The 26,880-nt window shown below is 35.3% G+C and overlaps 1 protein-coding gene across 3 annotated transcripts in view; it reads right to left on the bottom strand.

Annotated features, from left to right (window-relative positions):
- Positions 1–226: 226 nt before the first annotated feature.
- The window catches only part of UBE3D (ubiquitin protein ligase E3D), a 209,498-nt gene continuing 182,844 nt past the window's right edge, over positions 227–26,880 (bottom strand). Inside the window, exon 12 of one of the 3 annotated variants that reach the window (XR_007401277.1) lies at positions 227–439. Coding sequence is in view for 1 of the 3 variants with exons in the window: in XM_035698084.2 (XP_035553977.2) it covers positions 16,689–16,721 (33 nt within the window). In the remaining 2 variants the exon portion in view is untranslated. Of the gene's footprint in view, positions 440–16,435; positions 16,722–26,880 lie in introns of those variants that run through there. The other 2 variants (XR_007401279.1, XM_035698084.2) reach the window with 2 other exon arrangements.

Consider the following 26,880-nt stretch of genomic DNA (forward strand, 5'->3'; position numbering starts at 1 on the left):
CAAGAGGTCTAAGGTGGAGCCCGAGTATACATTTCTAAAATGCTTCAGGGCATGCTAGAGATGCTGATCTGTGCCTTGCTCTTGGACCAACAAGCCTATAGTATGTAGCAATATGTAAGGGTAGCATTAATTGAATGAGAAAAACCAAAAGGATATTTGAATACAAGAAAAGTGGCACCTACAGAAAAACATATATAGTGCTTCTTCAGCTTCGGCTACTGTGGAATCACCTTGCAGGGAAATCCATGAGTGGGACTCCATCTTCCTTGTCTGTTTCCATAAACTCATCAAGTAACCAGAACATCATGGATTTGTTATAGGGATCTAAACCAATCATTGTTAAGATGGGGAAATGACAGCTTCTCTTTATGAGTAGAGACAATCTGGAGTAGGAAAGATGCATTCATCTTCTTTCTGTATTGCACCAGTCTGTGACAAGCTGTAAACAACAGGGGAACTCATTTGGCATATTTTCCCTGCAGCCATTTGTCAGGTGTCATAATTCTATGAAAAAAAAAAGCCCTTGGGAAATTATAATAAATATATTCCTTACTATTGAATTTCTATTTATGCTGATATCTCTTAAGAGTCTTAGCTTTTATCTGCATGGCAACATCATTTTAATATTAACATCATTAAACTTTACGGGGAATTGTTATTTGATACACAAACACAAAGTATTTTTAGTAAAATAAAACAAGTACAGTATTTCAGAATTCCAATTCCCCATAAAAATGGGCACCTAGAAATAACCTGAAAAGACATTTACAACACTATTACACAATTACAATTACAACACTATTAAAGTTTTTTACAGCTATTTTTCTATATCATAGAAATAGGAGTGCTTGTTTTCATTTCCATACTAGCAAATAGAAGATGCATAAATGAAAGGACTTAAATGTGACCTCAGGGTTTTTTTTTTCTAGACCAGTGGTTCCCAAACTTTTTTTGTCCCAGGACTCCTTTTCATCCTTAAAAATTATTGAGGATACAAATTGCTTTCATTTATGTTAGTTCTACGGATATTTACTCATTTAGAAATTAAAACTGAGAAAAAATTGTATATTTAGTTCACTTAAAAATAACAATAGTATATGCATTACATTTCATTATAAATAATGTATCTTTAGGAAAAGTAAGTAAATTTTCCAACACAAAAAATATTTAGCAAAAAGAATATTTTTTTTTACATTTAAAAAATATCTTTTGAGTCTGTCTTCCTAGAAGAGAAATGGATTCTCCTATCTGTGGCAGCATTCAACTTATTGCGATAGAAAGAATATCCAGCATCTCAAGATCTATAATCTGGAAAGGAAGAGTATTTTAATATTCAGACAGTTGTGGATATCCTTCTTTGATACTACACCAAAACTCAACAAGTGGTTGTTTCTAAAAGGTTAACTGCAATAGGCATCAGAAACCATATCAATAAAGTTTTATGCTGTGTTACATTAAAATCTACTTGTCTAGCTTATTCTTTGAATGGATCTTTTACCCACGTATGACCTTTGAGATTTAGAGCATGTTGGTCCACTGAATTATGGAGATCTTCCAAATGTTGACATTTCATTATACAATATCAAAAAAAAATAATCCATTAATATTACTACCAATCTGATGAAAAAGGTTTTTACATATCAGAAAGCTATCAAGATCATGGGAGCTGATACAAAATTCAATTTTCTCTTAGAAGCTCAAACTTTATCATTAAGAACAAATGTTGTTAGTTGTTTTTCTTGTAGTTATAGGACCAAGTTATACATTTTTTTGAAAGATGTCAGCTAAATATTCATGTCTCAATGCCAATAGTTTGTTAGTCATTCTTTAAGTGAAAAGGAAATTTCCTGGTATTCTAGGTAAAACATTTTATCTATAACTCAAACTAATCTACAAATACTATTCCTCAAGATAATCAGCCTACTTCACAGGCAGTAGAAATATTTTGTACATAATTCCAATTAATCCACCCAGATTATTAAAAATAGTGTGCTCAACAGTCAAGATTTAATAATTTTAATATTTTTACTGCTCCATTGAGGACATTACTAAGTAAAACTAACTTTGGTTTGTCTGTTTAATTTTTTTTTTATTTGGGTATAGGTAACACACAATGTTACACTAGTTTCAGCCATAACAATTTAGGGATTTGACAAGTTTATACATAATGCTTTGTTCACCACAAGTTTAGCTACCATCTAAACTATCACTATTACAATATCATTGGCTGTATTCCTTGTGCTGTGCTTTTTATTCCTGTGACTTATTCATTTCATAACTGGAAGTCTGTATCTCCCTCTCCATTTCATCCATTTTGCCCAATCCCCAACCTCCTCCTCTCCAGTTATCATCAATTTATTCTCTGTATTTACAGGTCTGATTCTGCTTTTTGTTTATTTTTTCATTTTTTTAAATTCCACTTATGAGTGGAATCATATGGTTTGTTTTTCTCAGCCTGCCACATTTCACTTAGCATAATACATAATACTGAAAGTCCTAGCCAGAGCAATCAGACAAGAAAAAAAAAAGAAAGAGAGGCATCCATATTGGTAAAGAAGCTAAACTGTCACTATATGCAGATGACATGTTACTATAGACAGAAAATCCTAAACGCCACCAAAAAGTAGTAGAAGTGATGAGTGAATTCGGTAAAATGGCAGGATATAAAATTAATACCCAGAAATCAGTAGCATTTCTACACACTAATAATGAAGTAGCAGAAAGAGTAATTTTTTAAAAACACCATCACTTACAACTGTACCAAAAAGAATAAAATATCTAGGAATAAACTGAACTATAAAGGTGAAAGACTTGTACTCCAAAAACTATAAATCACTGATGAAAGAATTTGAAGATGGCAGAAACAAATGGAAAGATATTTCATGCTCATGGATTAGAATAACTAATAGTGTTAACATGCATATAAAAAGACCTACAGATTCAGTGCAACCTCTATCAAAATGCCAATAGTATTTTAGCCATAACTAGAACAAATAATCCTAAAAACCACAGAAGATCCTGAATAGTCAAAGCAATCCTGAGAACAAGAACAAAGCTGGAGATATCACAATCCCAGATTTCAAGATATACTACAAAGCTGTACTAATCAAAACAGTATGGTACCTGTACAAAAATAGACATAGAGATTAATAGGACAAAGAGACCAGAAATAAACGCATGATTACATAGTCAGTTAATCTATGACAAAGGAGGTGAAAACATGCAATGGGGAAGACAGTCTCTTCAACAAATGGTGCTTGGAAAACTGGATAGCTACATGTGAAAGAATGAAACTAGGCCACTTTCAAACATCAGACACAAAAATAAACTCAAAATGGATTAAAGACCTAAATGTAAGACCTAAAACTATAAAAATCCTAGAATAGAACAGGGCAGTAAAATTACTGACACCAGCTGTGGCAACATTTTTCTAAATATGTCCCATTTGGGAAGGGAAATAAAAGCAAAAATAAACTATGGAGACTACATCAAACTAAAAAGCTTTTTCACAGCAAATGAAAGCATCAACCATCAAAACAAAAAGACATCCTACCAAACAGGAGAAAATATTTGAAAATGATATATTTAAAGAAAAGTAAATATCCAAGATATATAAAGAACTTCTACAACTCAATACCAAAACAAACAAATAATCCTATTAGAGAATGGGCAGAAGACTTGAATAGACATTTTTCCAAAGAAGACATCCATATGGTCAAGAGACACATGAAAAGATGCTCAACATCACTCATCATCAAGGAAATGCAAATCAAAACTACAGTGAGATGTCATGGGGTTTTTTATTTGTTAGATTGGGTTGTTTTGTTTTGTTTTTTACTAAAACCATGGCAATGAAGAATGATTACTAGTACACTTTGGGCCACTACCTTGATTTGTGCTAAGGCACAATGTGTACCCAGCAAGTGTACCCATCATGGATTTTTTGCTGTCATTACTTGACCACAGGAAGTATTTATTTCTTTAAACTAAAACTGTTTTCTGGAAAAGTTTTCCATGGAACACATTTGGAAAAAGTTGTATTAAATACTTCTTTAGTCCTTTCCTACTTCTAGAGTTTATGGTTACATCTACCTCCCATATTATCCTTCAAATTGACATATATTAGAAGTTAAGAAATTTTACCAATGAAATTTTACCAATTTTCATTACGCTTCAGTGTTCTTTCCTATAATTTACTAATCAAGTTTTGACTTCTAGGGATCCCTGGGTGGTGCAGCGGTTTAGCGCCTGCCTTTGGCCCAGGGCGCGATCCTGGAGACCCGGAATCGAGTCCCACATCGGGTTCCCGGTGCATGGAGCTTGCTTCTCCCTCTGCCTGTGTCTCTGCCTCTCTCTCTCTGTGACTATCATAAATAAATAAATTAATTAATTAATAAATTAATTAATTAATTAATTTAAAAGTTTTGACTTCTATCTGTAGTACCTAACACAGTGCCTGGAACAGAGTATGTGTTCTAAAAATGAATGCTTCTTCATACTTTAGCATTTTTAAAAGATGATTTGAGGAATCTTACAAAACACATACAATATGGCAAATGTATTTTAAAAATCTGATCAGAGATGCCCCAGTGGCTCAGCGGTTGAGCGTTTGCCTTGGGCTCAGGGCATGATCCCAGGATCTGGGATGAGTCCTGTATCAGGCTCCCTATGGGGACCCATAGGACCCATTGCTTCTCTCTCTGCCTATGTCTCTCTCTCTCTCTTTTTCTGTCTCTCATGAATAAATAAATAAGTCTTTTAAAAAATAATGTAAAAATTTTGATCAAAGGGGTACCTGGGTGGCTCAGTGTCTGACTCTGGGTTTCAGTTTAGGTCATAATCTCAGAGTACTGGGATTAAGCCCTGTATCAGGCTCCATGGTCAGCAGGGAGTCTGCCTGAAGATTTCTCCCCCTCTTCTTTTGTCCCTCCCTCCCACTCATGCTTGTGCTCTCACTCTCAAATAAATAAATCTTAAAAAAATAAATAAAAATCTGATCAAAGAAAAAAGTGCAGGCTGAACAATTATTAGAAGTGGGTTGAAAATTTGACTCAGAAGTTTCTGATGGTCAAAGAAACATGAAATCTCATTCAGTTAGAAAAGCCACATTATGAACTTAGGTTTCATAAGAATTCAGCAGAAGGAAATTCAGGGTCACAAAAAGTGACCCCATCCATATTTGGAGGTGGGTTGAGACAGATTAATAAATACCAGATGTAGATTTAATTTTGGGCTAGTAAAATATTACTTCTCTATAATTTTATTATTTCATTCATAATTTTAATCAAATCTACTCTTTAAAAAAATAAAATCTACTCGAATTATAGCTGTGAGGAGTCAAGTTGTTCAAGAAGTATCCAGGGTATCATCGGACTCATTTATTGAGCAAATTAAAAATCTCCTCACCATGAAAACTCCAGAATCACAACAGCAGCACATGCCAATCATTCTAGAAGGATTAGGGCTTATAAAGAACCTAAATGTATTTATTAAACTATTTATGTATTCAGAAAATATATATTGGGTATCTTCTATGTGTAAAATCACTGTGTATTAGGTATTACCTAGATAAGATCTTCATATTTCCTGGGAATCAGATATCCAGATTATACAATTCATACAGATAATTTTTCCCTAAAAACATAAATAATAATACTTAAGAAGTAGTTAAAAGCAATCAACTTTGCATTCATTAGGGCTTATCATCCTTGACCATTGTATGCAGGACTTAGATTAGAGCTTATATTATGTAGATATGCCTATTTAGGTCTGGAACTACACAGCACAATATAAGTGACAGCTTACAGAAAATATAAATGGATTGGAACTGGATTTTGGGGACAGATGAATTATATGTGGTGGGAGAGGGGAGGAAGACTATATGCTAGAGCAAGAAAGTTATTACTATTGCAACATTTATTGGAACTTTTTAAACTTTTTCTCCCATTTTTCCTAAATGTAAAAATTTCATTACACCAGGTAATTATTCTCATGTCTTGGAAATTCAGATTTACTCTACCTAATCATAATGACTTTATTCAAGCTGTTCTCCACCAAAATATAGATTAGATAAATGATAGATATAGATAGATAGATAGATAGATAGATAGATAGATAGATAGATATAGATATCTTTTCCATTCCTTTACCTCCACTCAAAATTCTATCTGTTCTCCAAGATACAGTTCAAATTTCATGTTATACATGAAACATTCTCCAACATTCTACATCGCCTTGTATTCTCACACCACTCAATTCTTGGAGCACATATAATACATACATTATTGATTTAGAAAATTATTCATGAGCTTTTGCTCTTAACTTTTTGGTCATTTATGATGTCAGATTTCTCTGCCTACCTGATGTGTACCTCAAAATGCTAAATTTTAGCTTCTCAGTCCCTGACATAATACTAAATATCTACAGGATAGGTGCCCAATAAATATGTGTAGAATTTAATGAAATTTCACTGATCTGTGAAAAAGAAGACACAACCATCTAGCAATGACGAAGAGACTTTTTTTTTGTTTTGGTTTTGGTTTGGGTTTGGGTATCTCAGGAACTCATAGAAGAACATTATTATTATCCTTGCTTACTGAGCTCTTTCCAGCTTATAGATTGAAAGGTAAATAAATCAAGATGTGCCATATTGTTACAGCATGTTTGGTAAGTTATGTTTAAATGGATCTTAATATTTTTAAGATGTTTAGTCATTTCTTTTATAACTAAAAGAATAATAATGTATATGTAGTACCAGAAAACCAGTTATTTTACTAAGTCAATGAAGGAGCCATTTCATGTCATGAAAATCAGCACAACATCTTGCTCACACAGGCAAGTGTCCAGATGGATTAAGTTTGGCCCTGGGAAATTTAGGTACACATCACCAGAGTGACTAGAATTATCATGCTTCAACTGTGCCAGACTATTAATTCTTCTTAATTTGGCATTTTTATTAGTTCTATTCTAAGTCTTTCTTAAATTTTTATCTTAGAAGATAAAAGGGAAGAAAACTCTTTAAAGAACAAAAGCATAGGCTTCATTTGGTATCCCATATGTCAATGGTCCTTTAGGACAATATATTTCAGCCAGCTTTTTGAAACAACCATCATCCAAAAGATTAACTTGGGTTAGACATTAGATAAATAATAGACCTGAAGATCCGAGAATGACATTTTCTCAAGCTTGAAACAATTAGAGCAACAGGAAATGAATACCCCCTTTATAATTACCTAGAGAATAATTGATCTAATTAAATCCTTCATATTAAGCACTCACATTGCCTTTTTATGGTGAAAGCCTAAATTCTAATGGTTTCTTCATGCATCATTGACATAGGACCAAACCAAAACCTAGGAGAACTGCTGAATTTTACAAATCTCCAACTCTGTTAATTAACTGACCAAGGAGGTTTTACATAAAGAATACTTAAGAATGTGTCTTACTTCTCCTAAGTAGCATTTCAAAGGCTGGAAGTAATTACATGTCTCAAGGATCCACCCAGAAGGCTTCAGGAATTACATTTCTTATCATAAATGGGCCTCCAAAATACACTGATGACAGAAGAATTGTAACATGGTATTTTGTGATTTGTATCAAACAGTCTATTTGAACAGAGTTTTGAATTTAGACAGAATTGCTGAAGTTCTCTAACAGTTATTAGGAATCCCACTACCACTTATGTATGATATATTACAGACACTGAGCATATCCCCATAACTGCAAAGCAGTGAAGTTGAATAACTCGCAGCAGCTCATACAAAAAGTAGAAGAGAAAGGATATAAATGTAAATCTGTTTAATTTTAAAGTCCATGCTCAGAAATACTCTGTTATACAGTTCAACCTTTTATTTAAAAATTATTTTTAAATAATTTATGAAGAGGATTCGAGGTAGCTCCTAGTAAAGAAATAAATATAATTCAGATAGTAAAACAATAGTATAAGAGATGTAAACAAGGAAGGGAGATCATTATACCAAAGGTCCCAATTAAAATACAATTTCTTAGACAACCCTCAGAGGAAAAAGGAAACATACATTATATATTTTTCTCTCTCTGATAAAAGGAAACAGAGTAGTAATGTGGGAGTTACCAGGTTCCCTGCCACTAAGTTTTTAGGAAATGTCATTGTGTCCAAGGTTAGAGATGGGTCATTGAACACAATTTCTTCCATGCACAGATCTGTAAAAGATGTACAAATATTCCTTGTGTGACTACTACTAAGATCAGTCTTCAAAAAATGTTGAGAATATAATGTTAAATCACCATCCTATGAAAGAAATTTTATGATACATAACTTTTTAGTGATCTAGTATAAGTATAAATCTTGGAGTATACAGAAGTGATTGTTTAAAATGTCCCTTAAATGGAACTTTCACACTAACTTTGAAATATTAACTGTTATAAGAATTGTCATCCTGCCATAAACAAATGGAAAGCCATACAAAATATGGGAAATGACTCTTTTCATCCAGTGGACATCAAACAGTGTAGAGTTATGATCTCATGCAAAAGAAGTGAGCCCTACAATTACCCCAACTTACTGGCTGAAGGGTGTAGTATAAAGAGAGGAATCCAACTAGAGCCCAGTCATGCTAATTGTACTGGAAGTCCTAGCCAGTGCTGTAAGTTGAAAAACATAAAAAAGAAAATGGCATATAAAGATTGGAAAGGAATAAATTCAATTGTCTTTATTCACAGATGACATGTTTACCCATGTATAAAATCCTAAGGAATCTACTAGAAAGTTACTGAAGTTAACCAGTAAATTCAGCAAATTCACAGTTTACAAAGTCAGTATTTAAAAAAAAAAACTATTTCTATAACTTACAATGAACAGTTGGTATTGAAATTTTAAAATATAATTACAGTAGCACCAAAAATCATGAAACATTTAGAGATAAATTTATCAAAATATGATCAAGCTCATACACTAAAAACTACAAAATGTTTCTGAGAGAAACTGAAGAAGGCCCAAGTACATGGAAAGAGATACAGTGTTCATGGACTAAAAGACTTAATGTATCAGTTTTGCCCAAATTGATCTCTAGATTCAATGTAATTCTAATAAAAATCTGATCAGTTCTCTTATTTTAGTAGAAGCTGACAAGTCAATTCTTAAATTTACATGAAAAGGCAAAGCATCTAGAACCATTGAACAATTTTGAAAAAGAAGAGAATTTTGGAGGACTTATAGTAACTTACAGCAATTTTGCAAGACTTCCTCTAAAGCTAGTTATGAAGATGATGTGATATTGATATAAGGAAGGCACAGAGATCAATGGAACTGATTACAAATACCAGAAATAGGTCCATATGTATATGGTCATTTGACTTTTTTTTTTAAGATTTTATTTATTCATGAGAGACACACAGAGAGAGGCAGAGACATAGGCAGAGGTAGAAGCAGTCTCCCTGAGAGAAGCCTGATGAAGGACTCAATCCCATGACCCCAGGATCATGACTTGAGCCAAAGGCAGATGCTCAACCACTGAGCTACCCAGGCACCACTGGTCAATTGACTTTTTTCTGTGTGGGTATAAAGGTAATTCTGCAAAGGAAGTATAATCATCTCAACAAATAGTGCTGAAATAATTCAATATCAATATGGAAAAAAATGAATCTCAAACTCTACCTCATGGTATGTATAAAAATCAACTTGAAATAGACTATAGATCAAAATATTAAAGCTAGAACTAAACAACTTTCACAAGAAAACATAGGAGTAAAATTTTATGAGGTTTCAGTTGGTCAAGATTTTTTAGGTAGGACACAAAAAGAATGAATTAGAAAAGAAACAATTGATTAACTTCCTTTAGCAACTTTGTAGAACAACTCTGCTAGTAATGAAATCCTTTAGTTTATATTTATCTTAGAATATCTTAATTTCTCCTTTACTACTGAAGGGTAATTTTGCCAGAATTTTTGGTTGACAATTTTTTTTCTTTTAGTACTTTTTAAAATCACATCTTGGCCTTTCAGCTAAGATCAAATAAAGTACTTTTAATATGTCATCTATTATCTTCTGGCTTCCACGATTTCTGATGAACAATGAACTGTTAATGTTATAGAGGATCCTCTGTATGTGATGAGTCACTGCTGTCTTGTTGTTTTAAAAATTCTTTTTTTGTCATTTTACAATTTTATTATAATATATGGGTATCTTTGAGTTTATCCTTCTTGGCATTTGTTTAGCTTCTTGGATGTGTAGATTTATATCTTTAATCAAATTTAGGAACTTTTCAACCACTATTTCTTCAAATATTTTTTTTGTCCCATTTTTTTCTTGCTTTTCCTTTTAGGACTCCCATGATGAATAACCTGATACAGGTGCTGTCATTTCTTCATTCTTTTTTTCTTTCTGTTCCTCAGAAAGGACAATTTCATTTGCCTTAGCTTCATGTTCACTACTTTTTTTCTCTGTCTACCCAAATTTACTGTTGAGCCCCAGTAGTGAATTTTTCATTTAAGCCATGATACTTTTCAACCAAACAATTTCTATACAGTTCCTTTATAAAAATTCTCTCTGTATTGACATCCCCTATTTGTTCCTACATTGTTCTTCTGGCCTCTTTTAATACTTTGTTCATTGTTTTCTTTAGCTCACTGAACACATTTACTAGAGTTAATTTAACTTCTTTGATTAGTACTTCCAAAGTACAGGCCTCATCAGAGTTAGTTTCTGTCAAATTCTTTATTTCCTGTGAAAGAGCCTTATTTTCCTGTTTCTTTGTATGCTTTGTCATTTTTGTTGTTGTTGAAAACCAGACATTTTGAGTATTGTAATGTATTATATAAGGTGGTTAATTCTGGAAATCAGATTCACCCTCTCCTCAGGATTGTTTTTTTGACATATTGAGGGCTTTAGTTGTCCATTTATATAGTGACAGTTCCCAACTATTTTATCAAAGTCTATAGTCCTTATGTGTGTGAAGCTTTTTTTCCATTATCTCTGTAGTCAGCCTGTGACCTAAGACAAATTTCCTTAAATGTGTGGATTACAATTTGTTAAGGGTGTGTATATCTCTTTAAATCTTCCAATGGCCACTACAGGGAAAACCAGTGCAGCTCAAGGGGACTGAAACAAAAGCAATTGCCTATTCCAGTCCCTAAGGGAACTGCCAGACTAATTAAAATGCACAACCCAAACTTTTTGGAGGATAAGTTCCTTAGTATCCATTTGGCAATAGCCAGCTACTCTAGGAATGTAGGCCACTAACCCCAATAGCCATGGAGGTTCTGAGGAATGAGGATGGTAGCTTGGTTCACACATGTCACTCTCTTACAAAGTTCAGCAGCCTCTCCCTTAAACACGTGCTCACTTGGTTACTCTAAGTGTTTGATCAGGTCTTAGAGTTCAAATAGTTTATTCTGATCTTATTGTCTAGCTTAATGGTTGTTTCCATAGAGGGACTGACCTCTGGATTTTCCTACTTTACTCTTTTCAATGACATCACTATCTAAGTTTTAATTGTGAAAAATGTTTAGGTGTCCCTTTAATTGAGATAAAATACTATGTTACAAATTTAACATATAACTTGATAACCTTTAATTAAACCTAAAATACTCATAGAATTGGCTTTTTCTGTCATTATCATAAAAGAAACCAGATATGCAAGGCAGATGAATGATATAAACATTATTGGCTAATAGGCAAATATAATACTCTCTTACCAAGCATAAAACTCTCCTCTTACGATGGATCAGGTTAAACTTCAGCAATGATGGAAATATACAGGAAAACTGTCATAGTACAGTTTCTGTAGCATTAATAAACTGTTATCAGCTTCTCTTGTCTGAATTTAAATGGGCTGGGGTTATGACTTCTTAGCTCTTGACACCTTGGAGTTTGCTCAGTGTGTTTCTTAGCCTCTGTGTATCTATCATCATCTCTTTCATCTCCCTAACCAAATACACACACATTTCCTTTTGCATGTAAAACCTAAGTAACTTGGAAAATTGACCTGATTTTAATTTCTCTTCCTTGGTGCTCTTTTTTGTCATGGAATCTAAATAAGAATCTTTCATATTATATTATATAATATATATATATATATATTATATATAATTAAAAATTATTTATCCTAACATTTGTATAGTCTTACCTTGATTATAAGCCTTCTGTCCGGGAGTTAAATCAAGGCGTTTAGCTATGACTGTGTTAGAGAAATGTTGGAAAAGAAAACATGAATTACAAAAACATATTTTTTGTAATTCATTCATTTATTCAACAAATATTCATTCAGTATCTTCATATCAGGAGCTGTTCTTATGCACTGGGGATACAATTGTAGGCAAATAAAAGGGTTTTTTGCTTTCATAGAACATATTCAGTGGGCAAAATCATGATGATTTTAACAAAATCATCAATGCTATGAATATACCAGAAAAAAAAAAAGAAAGGGGCCCTATAGAAAAAAAATGTTAATCTAAGAGAATACATAACAAATGAAGATTTAAAATTCAGGAAAACCTTCCCTAAAGAAGGGACCATTGATCTAAGATCATAAGCATGATACAGTGTTAATTCCATAAAGAGGATGAGGTCCAAAGGAGGGCCAAAGAGAACTTTCAGAGATAGATTTGCCTGTGCAAAAGCCCTGTAATAGAAAGCAGGAAGGCAGGATTGGGAACTTGAAAGAAGACCCTGTGGCTTTAGGGAAGATAGCAAGAGGAAGAGAGTGAAGTGAGTTGGAAGAAGGACCAATCTATGAATGATACCATAGGATCATAAGGATTTCATTCTTTATTAAGAACAATGTGAGGAAGAGGAAGACATAGACATGGCTAACAAGCACATGAGAAAATGCTCCGCATCACTTGCCATCAGGGAAATACAAATCAAAACCACAATAAGATACCACCTCACACCAGTGAGAATGTGAAAATTAACAAGACAGGAAACCACAAATGTTGGAGAGGATGTGGAGAAAAGGGAACCCTCTTGCACTGTTGGTGGGAATGTGAACTGGAGCAGCCACTCTGGAAAACTGTCTGGAGGTTCCTCAAAGACTTAAAAATAGATCTTCCCTACGACCCAGCAATTGCACTGCTGGGGATTTACCCCAAAGATACAGATGCAGGGAAATGCCAGGACACCTGCACCCCGATATGTTTATAGCAGCAATGTCCACAATAGCCAAACTGTGGAAGGAGCCTCAGTGTCCATAGAAAGATGAATGGATAAAGAAGATGTGGTTTATGTATACAATGGAATATTACTCAGCCATTAAAAATGACAAATACCCACCATTTGTTTTGACATGGATGGCACTGGAGGGTATTATGCTGAGTGAAATAAGTCAATCGGAGAAGGACAAACATTATATGGTCTCATTCATCTGAGGAACATAAAAAATAGTGAAAGGGAATAAAGGGGAAAGGAGAAAAATGCATGGGAAATATCAGAAAGGGAGAGAGAACGTGAGAGACTCCTAACTCTGGGAAATGAACTAGGGGTGGTGGAAGGGGAGGTGGGCAGGGGGGTTGGGGTGACTAACGGGCACTGAGGGGGCACTTGATGGGATGAACACTGGGTGTTATTCTATATGTTGGCAAATTGAACACCAATAAAAAATAAATTTATATAAAAAAAAGAACAATGTGAGGCTAGTGGAAGATTTTAAGGAAGAATGAGTTGACATCCTAGAGAATAGCTGGCAATAGGCCACTTGAGAGGTGATATTCTAGTAGTCCAAACAAGTGTGGATAGTGTTGGATTAGAGTAATAGTGGTAGAAAGGGTGAGAACAGAAACATTTTGAGAGAGATTCAATATGATACAATTGATAGGACTTGGTAATATAGTTGACATAGAAAGTGAAGGAAAAGTCCAAATCCAGGATAACTTATGTTTTCTGCCTTAAACAAATAGACTGATGAGAGAATCATGAGATAAGAAATACTAAAAAATGACCAGGAGAGTATATGGCAAGATCTAAAGATCTAAATTGGATAAGCTGAATTTAAGGTATGTATGAGATACCCAAGAAAAGTCAGTGGGCAGTGGATATTAAGACCTGTACTTAAAGGGGAGGTCTTACCCGAAGATGTCATCTGGGCATCCACAGTAATTGAACTATAGCTCTAGCTGAGATTCCTTAGGGAAAGAATAGCAGTACAAGAAAAAATGGGGTATGGAGAGCAAGTCCAGCACTCCACTTTGACGGAGATGATTATGAATAAAGGACACAGAAGAGTTGGCTAGAAAATATAAGATAGAAATAGGGGATGCCTGGGTGGCTCAGCAGTTGAGCATCTGCCTTCAGCTCAGGCTGTGATCCCAGAGACCCAGGATCGAGTCCTGCATTGGGCTCCCTGCATGGAGCCTGTTTCTCCCTCTGCCTGGGTCTCTGAGTCTCTCATGAATAAATAAATAAAATCTTTTTTAAAAAGTTCTAAATAGAAGTATATAAGAGAATATTAGGAGAACTAAGAAAATAAATTATTTTAAAAGGAGGGTGTGGTCATCAGTGTCAGGTCACTGATTGAATTCCAAGATTACCCATTGAATTTGGCAACTCAGAGGATGTTCGTGATCTTCACAGAAGGCACAAAAGTGCCTTCTTTTTGTGCCTATTTTGGTGGACTGTTGAGGACGTAAATTAGACTGTAATAGTTTTCAAAGGAGTGAAGAATGAACAATGTCGGTAGGTAAGTCTTCAAGAAATTGAGCTGTGAATGGGGAGAGAAGAAATGGGTTAGAAACCTACATGGATATCTGAGGTTCAAGAATTTATTTTACTTAGGAGAAACTTCAACAAGTATAAATGTGCATAGAAACGATCCATATTCATGGTGAACGTGAATACATTGATTCAGATGCCAAAATTATCAACAAATGAAAGAGACACAGGGGCTTCTGGATGACATGAACCAAGAGAAGGATAGAGTGATGGAGGGGAATGGCATGGGTTTCAAAGAAAAAGACTTTGAAAGTGAGTAAGGGAGTACAAGTTGAATACTGATTCCATCTCGAACTACATGGTATGGAATGTGAGTGGTAAAAGAATAAATAGCATCACTTTGAATAGCTACAAGAAATGCCTTGTCCTCAGGGAAGAGGTTAGGATATAAGAGCTACTGTCTATTAGACTGTGAGATCCAGGATCTCGCATGGTGAGAACCTTAAGATCAAGGATTATGTCTATATTGACAAGATAGTTTAGAGTTATGCCTCTCAACCTTTAGTGTAACATCGGAGTCACCTAGGAGGCTTGTTAAGACACAGACACCTGTGTCTTATCCTTGGGTTATCTAATTTTAAAAATCTTGGGTAAGCCCAAAGATGAGCATTCCTAATAAGTTCCTATATCTGTTGATGATGCCAGTCTGCATACTACACTTTAAAAACCACTGAGATAATCTATGTTGTGATAAGAAACAAACCCTAAAATCCCAACAGGTTAATAAAGCAAAAGTTTGTTTTCACTTATTCAAAACCTAACCTGATTGGGTAGCTCTCTAGAGCATTCTTTTCTAAGCAGAAATCCAGAATCCAGGTTGTTTCTACTTGGAGTAATGCCATCTGGAACCTGTGGCCTCCAAAGTCATATAGCAAGGGAAAAGAGACTGAGACAGTCATGTAGTATGTATTCAGGGGTCAGATCTGGAGGTGGTTTGCATCCTCTCTACTCAGATCTCATTGGTCAGAGCTTAGTCACATAGTCTAAAAATAATAGTAAGAGGGTCAGGGAAATGTAAAGGAAAGCATGTGTATTTCGTGAGCATTTTTTTAAAATTTTTATTTATTTATGATAGTCACACAGAGAGAGAGAGAGAGAGAGAGGCAGAGACACAGGCAGAGGGAGAAGCAGGCTCCATGCACCGGGAGCCCGACGTGGGACTCCATCCCGGGTCTCCAGGATCGCGCCCTGGGCCAAAGGCAGGCGCTAAACCGCTGCGCCACCCAGGGATCCCTCGTGAGCATTAACAGCCTCTGTCAGAGCATCTTTTGTGTCTAACCTCAACAAAGGGAACAATGCCAGTCAAAATAAGGAGCTCAATATATATTGGCTAGCTCAATAAATTGAATAGAATTTAATAGCTATTGACTGAAATCTGGGTTTTAGTTTTCCTTTAGCAAGGCAAAGCATCCCTTGCAACTAGCTGCTGTTATTCACATATATCCTTCAACACACACACACACACACACACACACACACACACACATACATCGCTGCCTTCTCTGAGTGACCTTCTCTGACCTTGCGAGATTCAACTTTACATTGTTACCCTTGGGACATCCATAGATTGAATTGATATGAGCATGCTGAAATGGAAAAGAAAATTATACTGATGAAAAAACAAGACTGTATCATGTTCACTCCTGTCTGCCAGGAATTCAGAGATTTGAGGTAAAGTATTTAGTTCAACATAGGGCCTCATTTTTGAGAAGGCTGTGCCCTTGGGATGTTCCACTTCCCGTATTACCTTCAAGGCCTTTATTGTATTCGAGGTCTGGTGATGGCTGAGTGACAGGAATGCTGACAGTTCTATTAGCTGTAGAAGCAGGACAGGTCAATCAAGACTTCTCACATCTCTAGGTAACAAGTGGAGTTTCCGAAGGCAACCCAGATTCCAGCAGGATGAGCTGCAGAGCCTTGTTACAAGATGAAAAGGGCTCTTGAGGGCTGCTGTTACCTCTAAAATCCTTGGCCACCACTTAAAATGGAAAGCATTAGTCCTGCTTCAAACTTGCTTCCTGCCCGCCTTTGGTAGCACCTAGTAAAAGAGTACAGAAATACAAACAGAGGGAGAGAGCGATTTTCTGGACTCTGAGGTGTCAGGAGACATGCTTCCTCTTTGACCACTCATGGTCTCTCAGTAAGGAAAAGAGCCTGTGATGGGTACTTGAGAGAAGCATATCTTTTGGTTTTAACCTATGAAGATAAAAGAGGTCTTGTTTTAATAATTTATATCTTATTCTTCTCTCCCTTTGAGGCACAAGTTTCATGATGCTAAAGAACTTTACTTTGTTTAATAAACACATTCATTCAGGGGAAAATGAGAAAATCTTATGAAAACTGTCATGAGGGAAATTCCAATGAGTAGTAAAGAATGTATTATTCAGTGTCTCCATATAATTGGTGTAATGGGGTGTTTCCACTTAAAAAGTAGTTAGATTGGCATCTTATTGGATTTGTATTTTTTATAGCATTTCATAGATATAAAATAAATTAGAACATGGAGTATCCAGCTGCTCTTTGAATCTTTACACAGTACAAATCTTATTTATTTTCAAGTTCTCATGATAGTGACCAAAGGAACAAGTCAGATTTTTTTTTAAAGATTTTATTTATTTATTCATGAGAGACACACAGAGAGAGGCAGAGACATAGGCAGAAGGAGAAGCAGACTCCATGCAGGAAGCCCGATGTGGGACTCGATCCCAGGACTCTGGGATCACGCCCTGAGCCACCCAGAGATGCTCAACTGCTGAGCCACCCAGGCATCTCACAAGTCATATTTTTAAATCCTGACTGTCATGAGATGACTTAAAAAAGAAAGCTGAGATACTTTTAGCAACTGTCACTGAGTTCACTTTTCAGGTAAAAAAAAACATACACTAAGGTTTGTACAAATGTGACCTGCATTCAGACCCCTACACATCTCAGGAAATGATTGGCTGAATGATATCAGATTTGTAAAATGTCAGGTGGTCCAAAAGCTACTCTGCAGGGAGGAGTTGTTGTTTCAGGAAGGAAAGTCTTGGTTTTTTTACATTCTGCTATAGAGGTCTGGGAACCAGAGCTGTCCAAAGCCTCCAGCAACACATAACACTCCACAGGTCAGTGTTTATTAGGGTGCTATTGCCATTTAAAAAGACAAAAATGGCATCACTCTGCAATAAATTTTGCACTCAATCGATACATATTTGTTTGGACCTATTATGACCAGTGAAAATAATTCTATATATTTCTACACAATTTTTATTAAGTACATAGAAAACTAAAATCATGAACCTAGGATCAGGGTTCATGTGTTAAAATGTGGACAGTGAGCACAATTCAAAGAGGTAAGTATATGTTAAACTACATTGTAACTTGTTCAGGGACTGTGTGATATAATGAAAAGGAGTTTTATGAAATTTTTCAAAGTTATTTATTTATTTATTTATTTATTTATTTATTTATTTATTTATGAGAGAGAGCATGCACAAGTTGGGGGAGGGTACAGAGAGAGAGTGAGAGAGAATCTCAAGCAGACTGGCATCAAGCAGGGAGCTGGACATGGGGCTCCATCCCACAACCCTGAGATCATGACCTGAGCCAAAATCAAGAGTCAGATGTTCAACTGACTGAGCCACTGAGGCGTCCTAGTTTTTATTAATTTTTTAATTTGCAAAACAGGTTTTTCCATTTCAAACTTATTTTCAATCTGTGGGATTATAGGAAAGTTACTTAAGGTTCAGTGAGCCTCAATTTCCCACCCATAAAAGAGACATAATATTTTTGCCTTGTAGGGTTGCCATGATAATTAAATGAGGGCTACATGAAAGCCAAGTTTGTAGTAAATGCTCAATGAATGGTAGCCGTAACCGAACTATAATTGTTATTATTCAGCATTCTATGAATAGGTGATTGTACAAAATATTGTTTATCAAAAGGAATTTGATTTCTAAATAAAAAGTGTCACGGATTGAATGTTTGTGCTTCCCCAAAATTCATGTTAAAACTTAATCTCCAGTGAGGTGGTAATTTGGAAAATATAGATCATAGGAGTGAAGTCCTAATGAATAGGACTAGTGCACATGTATATCAAGCCCTCTTATATGTAAATGAGATGCCAGAGAACTCCCTCACCCCTTCCATCATATGAAGGCACAGTGAAAGATAGCATCCATGAATGAAGAAATGGGTCTTCACTGCACATGGACTCTGCCAATTCTTTGAACCTGGCCTTTTCAGCCTCCAGAACCATGATAAATAAATTGTTTATGAGCCAGCCTACGGGATTATGCTATAGCAGCCTAAATAGATATAGACAAAAAGCTTTCTTTGAAAAAAAATTTTAAAAAGATCTTACTGCACAATCATATTTTTGTATAACTACTAACATGAAATAAATATACATTAGCTTGTAAATGCCCGTTAACCTAAGGAGTTGGTTTATATTTCAAAATAAATGAGGATGAAAAATAAGAGGAAATGAATTCTGACTTCCTATTTGATTATCCTCTCTCTTGTAAATTTGGATTTTTAAAATGTCCATTGACATTTATATTAAATTGTTTATTTGTCACAGAGTATATTTTGAACATTCTTTAGACTTGTCCCTAGACAATTTAAAAGAACTGGGCTAATAGTGGTTATCAACTACATCATACACGTTGAAGTTTATCAAACACCTTACGAGAGAAAGATGATTCCTGAGTCAAAGCCCAAAGAAGTGCAAAAGCGGGAAGTTATTTAAAAATCTGTTAATTTTAATTAGTTCCTATAACATCATTTATCATAAACTGTGAGAGACTTGTTCATAAATATTAGAATTTGAAAGTCACATTTATAGATGATATACGTGCTAGGCCTTCTCTACCTGTCCAATTGTCTAGAAAGAGGTCGTTTTTCACATGGACTAGACACACATTTTTATGGTTCTAAAAAAATTCATTTCTCGGAGGTTGTGGTCACAGTTCCCAAAAGAAAAACTTCAAAGGATATATATTCTAAATAAATTAGTATGTCTTTTTACCAATATGAAGCTCCTGGTTTCATTTTCCACACTGTTTGACAGATTTAAATGTCGGAAATCAGTAACAAAGCTTAAAATTCCATGCCATCTCTGAAAAGAGTGTAAATTAAAAGGCTGTCAAGCTATTTAGTTTAAAAAAATGAAGGCAGACTTCCTGGCAGTCACATTTTTCCACCACTGATGATTCTGACCATATCCAGAGAGGATATGAACTAACAAACCCGGAATAGGCAAAAAGGAAGGACAAAAGGAAGTGAGAAGCAAAATGAAGGAAAGAAAAATAGAAAAAGAACAGTTTTTAAACAAAGAATAGAAATAATCAAGCTATTTTTCCAATTGCAAGTACAAAGAGAATACATAGAGAATTCAAGAAAATTGAAAATAATTCCTCAGTAAGATAAAGTAAACCAACTAAAAGAAGCACCCCTTCAGAATCGAGAGGGTTTTTTGTTTTTGTTTTGTTTTGTTTTAAAGATTTTATTTATTCATGAGAGACACAGAGAGAGAGAGAGAGAGGTAGAGGGAGAAGCAGGCTCCCTGCAGGATGCCCAATGCAGGACTCAATCCTGGGACTCCAGTCATGCCCTGGGACAAAGGCAGGCGCTAAAACACTGAGCCACCCAGGCATCCCAAGAGTTTTTAACTTATATGCAATTGTGCTTGTGTGGAAAGAGGTACCTTAGGCCAGTGTTTTCAAATTGCATTCTACGTACAGATTACCGTTCATATTATAGTTTTAGGAGTGACTATACAAGCCCGCCAGACATTTGGCTTTCCTATCAGATCCAAGCAGTGGACTCTGATGGGTGACATCTCTGATAAATTGATTTGAGGGATGAAAGCAGGATTTCAGACTAATTAGATTTCTTATCTAATTTGTCCTGGTTGAAATAAATGAGATTCATTTCTTTCACAGAAATAAATTCTAGAACTAGGGGTCATCTATGCTAATTTCTATACAGATATATGATCATGTTCTTTATACACATTAATATATCTGCATATTCTCCTATAAAATACTAAAATAAATCACACAAAAGATTAGTGTTAATCTGTTTAGATCACAAGTGGTTATAGAAGACAAGGAGGAATAGAAAATGGTATTTAATCGACACAATAGGATACTATTGAAACAGATAGATTTAGACATACTGTGGTAAAAAATATATCTAAATACCATTTCTCACTTAAAAAGGCCCCTCCTTAAAATGGTTAATTTCAAGGCTGGAACAAGGAAAACATAAGATGAGCCTAGAACATCTTGTGCCAGAAAATGCTCACAGAATGAACGAGACATTCCCAAAGAATCAAGAAATCAAAATCATCTTGAAGGTGCTCCCACTGGGCAAATTTGAGACAATTAGATCATCAGAATAAATACAATACAAATGACCAACACACATTTGAAGTTGTGTGTGTGTCCATTTACACACGGATCTTTTTCCAATAATATAGTATGGTAATACAAATGTATTTTCTCTTCCCTATGATTTTCTTAATAACATTTTATTTTCTCTAGCTTACTTTATTTTAAGAAGACAGATAAAACATATACAAAATAGTGTTAACTGACTATTTGTTATTAGTGAGGCTTCTAGTTAACAGTAGGCTATTAGTAGCTCAGTTTTGGGGGAGTCAAAAGTTGTATATGGATTTTTGACTGCATGGGGCTTGGCATCTCTAACCTCTCTGTTGTTCAAGAATCAGTTGTATATCCATAATTTTGTGGAAGAACTGTGATAGAGTGATCAGTTAAAAAAAACTTCCATCAGGAGGTATATTATATTATTATAGCTGTTGAAGCAAGAATGAAATTGAAATCTAGCTTAAATTGGAAACTAGAACAATGTACAATTTAGGGGCTATTAATGACAATGTTATTCTTGTATTTTTTAAATAGGTGATGATGTGTCTCAAATACTGTAACATTTTGATTCCATACTAGAGGTTAATCCATACATTTAGAACTAATGTAAACAGGGGCGCCTGGGTGGCTCAGTCACTTAAGCATCTGCCTTTGGCTCAGGTCATGATCCCAGGGTCCTGAGATGGAGCCCTGCATTGGACTCCCAGTGCTGTGGGAAGTCGGCTTCTTCCTTGCCCTCTGCCCCTGCTTGCTTGCTGGCACTCTCAAATAAATAAAATCCTGAGCCTGGGTCGATAGTTGGTTAAGCACCTGACTCTTGATCTCAGGGTTGTAAATGGACCCTGTGTTGGGCTTTGTGCTGGATGTGGAGTCTACTTAAGATTCTCTGCCTCCCTGTTCGCCTCACTACCCTTTTCTCCCTCCCTCTCTAAAATAAAGACATAAATAAAGTTTTCAAAAGAATGTATAACTATCTGAAAGAGTGCATAACTTCCAGTTTGATTTTAAAATAAAATTGTTTACATTAGTTTTATTTTTTTAAAAAATGCACTCTTTCAGATAGCATAACTTCCAGTTTGATTTTAAAATAAAATTGTTTACAGGGCAGCCCCGGTGGCTCAGTGGTTTAGCGCAGCCTTCAGCCTGGGCATGATCCTGGAGACCCAGGATTAAGTCCCACATCAGGCTCCCTGCATGGAGCCTGCTCCTCCCTCAGCCTGTGTCTCTGCCTCTCTCTCTCTCTCTGTGTCTCTCATGAATAAATAAATAAGATATTTTAAAAAAATAAATAAAATTGTTTACATTAGTTTTACTTTTTTATTTTTAAAAGATTTTATTTATATAGTCCCAATAGTTTATTTTTGCTTTCACTTCCCTTGCCAAAGGAGACATATCTAGAAAAAATGGGATTACCATCTATGTTTTCTTCAAGCAGTTTTATGGTTTCACATCTCACATCTAGATCTTTAGTCTATTTTGAGTTTATTTTTGTGGATGGTGTAAGAAAGTGGTCGAGTTTCATTCTTTTGCATGTAGTTGTCAAGTTTTTCCAACATAATTTGTTGAAGAGACTTTTTCCCATTGCATATTCTTACCTCTTTTGTTATGAATTAATTGACCATTTAATTGTGGGTTTATTTCTAGGCTCTCTATTTTGTTCCATTGATCTATGTGTCTATTTTTGTGCCACTACAATACTGTTTTGATTACTACAGCTTTGTAGTGTATCTTGAGATTAGGATTGTGATATTCCAAGTTTTTCTTCTTTTTCAAGGTTGCTTTGGCTATTTAGGGACTTCTGTGGTCCCATATAAATTTCAGGATTATTTGTTCTAGTTATGTAAAATTGTTGATGGTACTTCTATAAGATTGCATTAAATCTGTAGATTGTTTCAGGTAATATGGACATATTAACAATATTGTTTTTTCCAATCCATGAAGATGGAGTATCTTTCCACTTATTTGTGTCATTTTCAATTCTTTTATCAACATTTTATAGTTTTCAGAGTACAGATCTTTTACTTCCTTGATTAAGTTTATTCCTAGGTATTTTATTCTTTTTGGCATGATCATAAGTGGGATTGTTTTCTTCAATTCTCTTTATGTTATTCCATTATTAGTGTGTAGAAATGCAACAGAGTTCTGCATATTCATTTTGCATCCTGTGACTTTACTGAATTTATTTATCACTGCTAGTAGTTTTTTGGTGGAGTCTTTAGGATTTTTAATATATAATATCACATCTTCTGCAAATAGTAAAAGTTTTACTTCTTCCTTACCAATATGGATGCCTTTTTTTCTTGTCTGTTTGCTATGGCTAGGACTTCCAGTACTCTGCTGAATAAAAGTGGTGAGAGTGGATATCCTTGTCTTGTTCCAGATCTTAGAGGAAGAACTCTCAGTGTTTCACCATTGAGTTTGATGTTACCCGTAGGAGTTTTTCATATATGGCCTTTATTTGGTTGAAATATGTTCCCTCTAAACCTAGTTTGTTGAGAATTTTTATCATGAATGGATGTTGTACTTTGCCAAATGTTTTTTTCTTGGAAATGATGGTATGGTTTTTATCATTTCTCTTGATGTGATGATTTGTGACCTTGATTACTTTGCAAACCACCCTTTCATCCCAGGAATATATCCCACATGATCATGGTGAATAATTTTTTAATGTATTATTGGATTTGGTTTGCCAACATTTTGTTGAAGAATTTTGCTTCTATATTCATCAAAGATATTGCTTGCAGTTTCCCTTTTTCTGTATTTCTTTCTCTGGTTTTGGTATCAAGGTAAGGCTAGTCTCATAGAATGAATTTGGAAGGTTTTCTTTCTCTTTTATTTTTTGGGATAGGTATTAACTCTTCTTTAAATGTTTGGTAGAACTCACCTGTGAAGCCATCTGGTCCTGAACTTTCATTTGTTGAAAGTTTTTTGATTACTGATTCAGTTTCATTGTTAGTAACTGGTCTGTTAAATTTCTTTTTACTTCTTCCTGATTCAGTTGTAGGGAGTAATATGTTTCTAGGACTTTATCCATTTCTTTTGGGTTGTCCAATGTGATGGCATATAATTTTTCATAATATTCTCTCCTAATCCTTTGTGTTTCTGTGGTGTTGGTTGTATTCCTCTTCTCTTGTTTCTGATTTTATTTATTTGAGTCTTCTCTCTGTCTCCCTCTCTTTTAATGACTGGCTGTTTTTTGTTGATCTTTTCAAAGAACCAGCTTCTGATTTCATTGATCTGTTCTATTAGTTTCTCTGGTCTCTTTTTCATTTATTTCTGCTCAATTTTTATTATTTCTTGCCCTCTTCTGACTTTGGATATACCCAGATATTTTAAATAGAGCCTTGTCGCTTGCACATTTTGGTCATTCCATCTTCTATTTCTTTAACTATATGATAACATGTCATTTTATGTTCCACATCTTATGGAACTATATTTTTTTATTCCTATGTTCACAGTCTTTTAGGGTCTATGTCTGTTGTAGGTTACCTATTCTAACTCTCACCAATGTCATTTATTTAATTCATGTGCATGTTTGGTAATCTTTGATTGCGGGCTTATGTTTGATTCACCTTAATCAAGGGAAAACCTGAGAGCCTAAAATAAGAACACTTTTAGCAAGGAAGAAGCCATGAACCAGGATAAGCCACCAACCAATGACCACTTCAGCCACGCACAAGGTTCCTACTCTTAATCTGGAACACTAATAGTTAGCAATTTCTCAGCCCCACCTTGTCACCAGGCCAGGACAGTTTCATGGCCACAGTGACAATCTGGTTTCTGACTTTGAAGAAATCCCTCCTTTCATATGTGTTTGTTGTTTGCTGACTCCTCACAACTTTTCCTTCTCCCCCCCTTTGGGCTTTTTTGAGATTTGCCTTAATTCTTCAAACCCAATACCAAAAATTAGGTCTCATGAAGTTTTCAGATTTTTCTGCAATAAGAAGACCCTTCCCTCAAAACACACACACATAAATATTCCATTCATTATATTCCAAGAGCTATAAGCTATGAAAATAATTTCTACCAACAAGTCTCCCTCACAATTAGCTGCGTATGACCCTCAACCCAATATATAGTTATTTCTCTAGGTCCTGAACATAATGCTTGAGTTTATTTCAGTAGCTGGAAAAATACTCACATTAGATTTCCAACTCATAGAGTAAGAGCTATAGAAAAACAGGTTCATGTGCAGCCCTGTGTATCTCTTTTTGTACAGATTAGTAAGTCAAGAGCAATACTACACCCGTAGGAGAACAACAGAGATTATTGCTACCAATGAGAAGGGGAAATGCAGGGTAAATCCAACATGCCCAATTTAATTCTCCAGTTTAGGGGATCCCTGGGTGGCACAGCGGTTTGGCGCCTGCCTTTGGCCCAGGGTGTGATCCTGGAAACCCAGGATCGAATCCCATGTCGGGCTCCTGGTGCATGGAGCCTGCTTCTCCCTCTGCCTATGTCTCTGCCTCTCTCTCTCTCTGTGTGTGACTATCATAAAAAAAAAAAGACTTGGTTTAAAAAAATAATAATAATAATTCTCCAGTTTAGTTAATGTAAAATATAATTGATTCTCACAAAGTAATAATGAATTTTCATAACTTGAGTTAGTTGATGATGCCAACAAAAGCTGCTACAAATAGCTTTGCCCTTTGATCCCCATGACACCAATTCAATGATATGGCAAATTTTATATCTTGGGAAGGTTAAGATGAAGCATTACACCTGTGGCAAATCTCAGTAGAAGAGTCATAGCAAAGGCTCCGAAGAATACAGTGGCAAGCACATGCTCTTTGATGTGTAATTTATTCTTTTGGGAAACAACAGCTTGCTTGCCACTGAGTCCTGTTAACCACGGGACATTTGGTAATCAGAAACCTCAGTTGACCATAATAATTTTGGAGTTTTCAGATCTATCTAGCCCTAAAACTAACTGTAAGCAATGGACTCAACAATCAAGGAGAAGTTGATATATTAGATATCAACTTTAGGAAGGTCCTCAAGGCAAAAATTGAAAAGAAACATTGTCCACACATAGTAGGGTTATATCTCTCATGATGTCATGAGACAGCTCACTTCATGGGCTCACACTGCTTCATGAAAAGTTCCCTATGACTGAATGATGTGGAAGAGAACTCTGTGGCTGACAACAGAGAGAGGTAGATCACCATAATACTAGAGCCTACTTAAGGGTTTCCCTGAAGAGAAGTAAAGTGAAGAAGAGAAATCTTCCCAGAAGGCAGAATTTAAGTACATTTTTTGTCCATATTACTCAATAGAATGTCCTGATTGGTTAGACTGAATGTGTTTTCAAGCTCTGAGAAGCCTGAACCCTTCAATATAGTAGAATACCTAACTGGACCAGGAAGCCATCTTGTGGCAGATTGATAATGCTGAATCCTGCTACATCCCCTGGAACAAACATTTGTCCTGGATTTGGATATTCCTTCCATGTTGGACAGTCTTTTCAAGCAACACCAACCATAAATTTACTGCATGGTTTGTCATCTTCATGGAATGCCTCACTCTAGTCCTTCTGGTAAGAAAGTCCTTCTACTATAAAAAGAAAGAAATGCAATAAAAATTTACTGGTCATATCTGTTTCCCCATTACCCAGATGTAGTTGGAATTGCCTATTAAATATTCATTTACTGTGTCAAACTAATGCATAACATTTGGCTAGTGTGAAATGCTATCCTACAAGATACGATAAATGCTCTGAAAAGGATTCAATTTATGACTAGAAGACATGAGTACCAGCAACAAGAAGTGAGTGGGGTTGGCACCTGTTGTAATTATACCCACTGACTCTTTACAAAATATTTT

This window comes from Canis lupus, chromosome 12, assembly GCF_003254725.2.
Source record: "Canis lupus dingo isolate Sandy chromosome 12, ASM325472v2, whole genome shotgun sequence".
Classification (NCBI taxonomy): domain Eukaryota; kingdom Metazoa; phylum Chordata; class Mammalia; order Carnivora; family Canidae; genus Canis; species Canis lupus.